This window comes from Merops nubicus, unplaced genomic scaffold (assembly GCF_000691845.1).
Source record: "Merops nubicus isolate BGI_N331 unplaced genomic scaffold, ASM69184v1 scaffold12557, whole genome shotgun sequence".
NCBI classification, from domain to species: Eukaryota; Metazoa; Chordata; class Aves; order Coraciiformes; family Meropidae; genus Merops; species Merops nubicus.
The window spans coordinates 37-6,876 of record NW_008618555.1 but is presented as its reverse complement, the minus strand read 5'-3'; the positions used below and the strand labels follow the sequence as shown (position 1 = coordinate 6,876).

The following is a 6,840-nucleotide window of genomic DNA, read 5'->3' as shown; positions in this document are numbered from 1 at the left end:
TCAGCAGGACTACTTGCACTCCTGGCTTTCTTTTCTGCATTCTGTTTGATGTCATAGCCAGTGACTCTTCATGTTGGCTGTTTCTGCAGTTCATGGTTTTTATAGTACAATTTTGGTTGCTATACAGGAACTACATGGACCAAATATCTCTTTTCTAAAACCAAGGGAACATCTTTGAGTAAGAGGAAGTGCTTCAGCTGTCTGCTGCAATGCTGAAAACAAAACGACGTAAAGCCACTTAAGGGCAATAATTGAGGTGACTGTCCTGTATCACTCAAGGAAGACAGGCTCATTTTGTGTTTTATTTTTTTTCTACAGAACATTGATGTTTTTAAGGAAATACATAGCAGTTTGCTTATTTTATCTTGGTGCATTATAAAGAAGAAAATACTTGTACTTCACCTTGTGCTGTCTGCCATTACTACTTGGAAAAGCAAAGACACAAAAGTAGAGGATTTGATTATGAGTCTACTTTCAAGTCTTAGTACCAGATCATGGAAGCTAGCAGAAGCATTTATATATTCTACTAGAGTTTCTGAGCTAAGTGCTGTTTTGAAAGAATTTGAGTTTCTTTATGAGCTCTGTAAAAAGTACTCTTTGACAGAGAACTAAAGTTGGGGGGGAAAAAAGTGGGGATGATGGTGCTACATCACAGCAGGACGTGTATGTTTCTTTTCTAACTCTGGTTAGTCTCTCCCTGTTTCTAGTTACGAGTCTGTGGTTCTTTCAGCTGTGTCTTGTGTCTCTGTGTAGAGAAAATTCTGAAGGAGGGCTTCAAATATTTAAGAAATGCATAACGTGTAACACACGAGCGAGAGTGTAATTCACTCATAGCAGAAAGCCCCCTTCTGCAGAAGGCAGCACACTGGAAATTTTATTGTCTGCTGGCTTTGGACGTTGTTTAATTGAAAGCAGTTGCTGTCTAGATGGGTATAACATATATTTGAAGAACCTGCTTTTTCTTTTCGATTCACTGTCTTAGCTTTTTGTGAGCTACTGAATAGATATTTGGTGGTTTCGGTTTTCCACTCTTTTTTTGGTCTGTCTCAGCTGTCCTTTACAACTGTGTGCAACCCTCTTAGCCACCAGAGAAGATGACAAGATTCCTGTCCACTGTGGCAGTCCTTGCTGGCCTCTGGTTGGAAGATGATACGCTAATCAAAATCTCATTTCAGTTGAAGAGCAGAAAACATTCTTGTAGCTTCTTATGCTTAGGGGAACAATGTTTAAGTAGGTTTGCATTTAGGGTAATGATCCTCTGTAGCCACAAGGAACGGACTTTTTCTTTTCCAGTGGCAGTTTGAATTCCATACAAATGTGATAGCCTCATCTCCTTGCCTTTCGGCATCTGTTTTATTCTGAGGCAATAGTTAAATTTTGCAAGCTCTCTGCCAAGGTATCATTACCATCTATTTTCTACTTTGCAGAGAGCTGTAAATAAATAGGTGGGGCACATGAAGAGCACAGTCTGTGTGACAGGAGCATCTCGTTTAAATGTGCTTCCGATGACAGATTTTAAATGTTGAAACAGCCAGTGCACACTGCCAGAGAACTGATCTCACACACAATCCCAAGGAATACACATATTTGTAAAAGGAGTCTGAAATGCTGGGGTTTGAACCCCAAGCCCCGAATTAAGGTTGACATATGGGTGGTTCCCACAGCCCTTCATACAGAGGAGGTGAGTTTGCCTTATAGCTTCCCCCCAGGGTGCGGCCGGCCCTGCAGGGAGAGCCAGAAGGGAAATGAGCCCCAGGGGTCCCGCAGTGAGTTGACAAAGGTCAGGTGTCTGCTGGGGGATAAAAGCTGAGACCCCTGGCAGGGAGTCAGGAGTGTCTGTCTGTGGAGTGCCCTCCACAGAGCTTCCTGGTTCAGGGGAGACCTCCTGACTCTCCCTGGAGCTGGGCCCCAGTCTGTTTAGGCCTTTGCGAACGCGGGTCGATCGGGTGAGAGTCGCCATGTGGGCACCTTTCTCTTATGCTTTTAACTGGCTGGTCTGGCTGTTTCCCATGCCAACTGTGGGCAACCTCGGTTCACTGTTTGTACCACCTGTTGTGGGCTGAGTCGTGTCGTTTGTGGGATCGTTGGGGGTGGCGTCGATCATGTATGAGCTGGTTGACCTGTTTGTACCCCTGGCGGTCATTCATATAGTAACATTTCTGTCTACAATACAGTCTGCATATTGGTTCATCTTCCTGCTGGTGCTATCATTTTTGTTGGGCCTGGTCATTGGCAAAACAAAGTCTCTCAAAACAGATATTCCTGACATTCCTTTGCCTGGGTTCTTTTGCTGATATAAAATGATGTTTGGTATTGATCGTTTAAAATCACCATTTTTGCTTGTTGGAACTCTTTTGTTTGAACCTCTTGTTTTCCTAGATTTCAGTAGCTGATCTCCCAGGACTGATTGAAGGCGCACATGCAAACAGAGGGATGGGTCACAAGTTTCTTAAACATGTAGAAAGAACCAAACAGCTTCTCTTAGTTGTAAGTAAAATAAAATTTACAGCTTATTGAAGTTAAAGGGAGTGCAGTAAATGTATCTTAATTACAGTGTAGTTGGAATTTAGGAAATAATTTGTAATTTGCATGTTTTATGATAAATATAGGTGTAATACTGTTTTCAGAATGGAACATTCATAATGACTGATGATAAATCCTTAAATAGAATTTATCATTAAAATTTGCCAATTAATTTAGACCAGTGAGGTGTTCCAAGTGTAATTAGAGCATGGGGTGATATGTTTTCTTTCCTTTTTTTTTTTCTATACGATACCCTTCAAAAAGAGGTTTAAAAATTAGACCTTTGAGAAACATTTTTAGCAGAGCCAACCAGTTTGTGCTTCCAGTATCTATGGTGTTACTTTGGTATATAGTTGCCCTCTGTTATTTGCCAGAGAATGAGGGCATGTATGTAGACATTTTAGTGCAAAGTAGTTGAAGCTTGATTTTGTGTAACTTTTTCAGGTTGATATTTCTGGATTTCAGCTATCTATCAAGACTCGGTTCCGAACAGCCTTTGAAACTATACTGCTTCTAACAAAGGTAACTTCTTATCTTCAAGATCGACAGCTGTAGTTTGTGTTGAGCCAAGAGGCTCAGCTTTGATCAAGAATTTTCAAATGCTAGTGTCTTGTGTAATACAAGGCCAGCTAACAAGCTTAGGATTCTCTGAAATTATTAAATCTTTATTTTTAATTGTTCAGGTGAAGCTTCTCTTTCTTTATGTTGGGCACAACTGTTCATTCATTAATCTGTGCAGCATATGGGATATTTCTTAGTCAAGTAAATGTGAAAAGACACCTCATTTTCAGTTGCCCAGTCTGGTAGCATTTTAGGAAATAGAAATACGTGGGTATAGTTAAATCCTCGCCTTGATACCTTCAGTGTATAGCCTAATGGAGATGAGTCGTCAGGCCCCAGCTTTGTAGACATTCAGGGTTTCCATCTCTTATCACTGCTTCTGATTAAAATAATACATTTTACATTATTTCAAGTTTAGCAGCTGCTTTCTCTCTAGCTATACAACTGAAAATGAACCTTCTGAATTCCAGGTATTGCTGTTTATTCTTAGCTGATTCACAGTTGTGATTTTATTTCTGATATTAACCATAGGCCACTAAAATGCTTAAGAATCAGGAAACTCTAAAAAGAATTTGCTTATTCGTTTTACAGATAAAACCTTTTTTTCTGAAATAGATTTTTTTTTTTTGTTTATGGATATCAGAAAAACAAAACCAAAACTGTCATTTTTTTTTATAGGGTGCTGTTTTGGAATCTCATGGCCTATTTCTCTGAAATATCTGTGTTTGCATAAAAAAAATCACTGAGCAATATTTTCTTCTGTCAGATTGCTCTAATACATCAACCTTGAGCACCTGAAGAAATCTTACAGCTGTCTAGGCAAGAAAGACAGTATAAGTAATTAAGCAAATGAGAGAGGACATGTAAAATTCAAGTAGCACTTGCTGAACTACAAATGCTTAAGATGAATTTACTTGTCTTTTAAGGAACTGGAGCTGTACAAAGAGGAACTTCTAACAAAACCTGCACTTCTTGCCATTAATAAAATGGATTTGCCTTGTGCAAAGGATAGCTTGAATGAGCTGGAGAAACAACTACAGAATCCTCAAGGTAAATAAACTTTCATCAGTGACCTTTCACAAAAGTTTAAGATTTTATTGGGGTAACTGCATTGGCAAGGAGTTGTTTGAAACTGTTGTCACTTACTAAATTCATTGTTTAAAACACATATTCAAAAAACACTTCCTGCATTTAGAGCTCTGCTTATATGCATTTGTAGTGCTGGCTCCACTGCTGGGGAAGTGTTTCATAAAGTAGAGCCATACTAGAAGATCCTTCCCAGATGTGGTATGGGGGTGTAAATTTCCAGTCGAGGTGTCTCAAATAACAGTGGCTTCTGTTGAAGGTCCCCTTGCAGATACTGATGTATATACAATTTACCATATGACTTTCAGCAAAGCACATGAAAATTCTGGGCAGGCCTGTGTAGGTTTACTTGATTTCACTATTACATTGGGGTGACTTTCTTCCTATTCCTGGAGTGTGTAAGAACCAGGAAGGCTTAAACCCATCCATCTCCCATATTCTACAACCTATTCTTGGTACTCGCCTTAAAGGAAGGGTGCAGAACCTTTTTGTGAGAGCGAAGGTATGGTGTAACTGCTAAGTTGGTGCTTGTCTTCTGAGACTTTAGCTATTTTTTAAGAGATTAATTAAGCAAATAATACTTCTGTGTCAATTGAAGATATGTTTATTACTGTAATTTATGAAATTTTGATTTCTAAATGTAATGGGATTTTATGGACTTTGTAGTGATACAGTATCTGGAGACTGTACTAACTCTTTCACTATGATTTTTCAGACTTTGTACACTTACTAGAGGAAGAAATGATTCCTGCAAATACACTTGAATTCAAAGATATAATTCCTGTATCTACATACACTGGAGAAGGAATTGAGGAACTAAAAGCACGTATAAGAAAATCCATATACGAGGAAGCGGAGCAGGAGAATGAGGAATACCGGAAAAAGAAACTGCTACTTTTGCAAACTCCAGAAGAACAAGTGACTAGAAGCTAGCATTCTGGGCTGGATCCAGCACTTTTTAATGGGTTTTGTATGTGTTTGTACCCATTAGGCTGCAGACCTTCTGTTTAACGTTTTTGTGCCCAGTTCCCTGCTCTCTCCCACTGTCTCAATTTCTTTTGGCACTTGGGTGCAGAGGACAGTGGGGAGGAGTTCTTTCTCATTTATCTTGGCTACTAACAGAGTAAAGACTGAAGTATGTGCAGCCCCAAGCACTGCTTAGCAACTGATGATCCCTGGAGGATTTTTTGCCAGATGAGATGAATGGAAGGAATGTAACCTGCACAGGTAGCAAAGGAGCAAGTCCAGCCACTCTACACCTTCTGCTGCGAGCGTTGGAAGCACCAAGGGAAATTTCTGATGGATATTTCCAGGGTCTAGTGCTTCTAAGGTGAAGTTCTGCAGCTTTAATGGGAATCGGACTCAGGGGCTAATGGTGGTGTTATTTTTAAAAATTTAAAGGAAAACAAATAAATCCCTGCAAGGAAGTTACTTACAGGGGCATGAAAAAGCAAGGCTGATGTGTAATATTGTTGGTTTTGGTTTGGTTTTTTTTCACACCTGCTGGTGCCTACTGTAATCTTCTTGATCATACAAATCCTGATTCCAAATTCCCTGCCTTAATTTGGGATTGCCTCCTTTTATGGTGTTGTTGGGTATGTGTTATTTTTGGTGAAGAAAATGACTGCTTTTCAACAGAGCTCTAAGTTTTTTTTAGGAATAGTTTAATGTTCTAGTTCTTTATATTACAAGCAGGCAGATTTACTTAAAAAAAGTCCTTTATCAGGCATTTTCTACTTCAAGGCTATTAAATTGATTGCAAAGCAGACTAAGGCTGAATACATGAATGGCTTCTCAGCTTGGTCTTGTTTTGTTTTGTAAATATACTTACTAAACCCTGCTTATCTAGATTTTATTAAAGCAGTCACGGGGAAGGAAAGGTACAATTTCTCATAATTCAATTCTTCTATTGTTAGTATTTGTTCTCACTTTGATTTTTCTCTAATTTTATTGTCTGAGGCTAACATTTTCGGTGAAGCTACTTATAGACTGTCAACAATTTTTGATACATTTCATAGTCAAAATAACTTTGTCAGACTTCTTGAACACCATTCTTAATCTCACAGATAAATGAGGAGGGAAGATTTGAAACAAGAGCCAGCTTGGCTTTACTTCAGTGGTGTATGAAGAATACATGAGCTTTAGGGCTGGCTTGATGTGTAACCCTGAGCTAGTGTTAAAAGCTGTAGCTTGCAGGACTGGTATTGGCTTTACCATTTCTTGTGGGGTTGCCCCGGGCCAGCAGCTGCTCACTTGCCAGGACAGGGGAGAATCCAGTGAGCCAATACAAGGAACTTGGGGATTAGGGTTTAATGGCGGGAAGGTAGGGGGTAGTAATCTCTTACCACCTACCATGAGGAGACCAATACCCCAATACTCTCCCAGTAAATGGCTACTTCGGGAAGACCAAACTCCCAGGTTTTATGGCTGATGTGATACAGCCCGGTTTGGCCAGCTGTCCCTGGGGCTGCCCCCATGCTGTGTGTGGGTGCTGTGAGGTGTGGCTGAAACGGGCAATGCAGAGGGCGAGGCAGCGGATCCTCCTGAGGAGTTCAATAGAGAGCGAGTGCCTCTGTGGTGCCTTCGGGGCCTGTACATAAACTGCTCCCGAGGCTACCAGAAGGTCCCGCAGGCCTGTAAGAGGGTAAGCTGCGTTCGATGCCTCACCGA

The 6,840-nt window shown here is 40.3% G+C and overlaps 1 protein-coding gene across 1 annotated transcript in view; it reads left to right on the top strand.

The window, feature by feature from the left end:
- Window positions 1–5,118, top strand: part of GTPBP10 (GTP-binding protein 10 (putative)) — a 14,082-nt gene extending 8,964 nt beyond the window's left edge. The window contains exons 6-9 of the mRNA XM_008943490.1: window positions 2,380–2,487; window positions 2,968–3,045; window positions 4,011–4,134; window positions 4,886–5,118. Of these exons, the coding sequence (XP_008941738.1) occupies window positions 2,380–2,487; window positions 2,968–3,045; window positions 4,011–4,134; window positions 4,886–5,103 (528 nt within the window). The 3' untranslated portion in view covers window positions 5,104–5,118. The remainder of the gene's footprint in view (window positions 1–2,379; window positions 2,488–2,967; window positions 3,046–4,010; window positions 4,135–4,885) is intronic.
- Window positions 5,119–6,840: the final 1,722 nt, after the last annotated feature.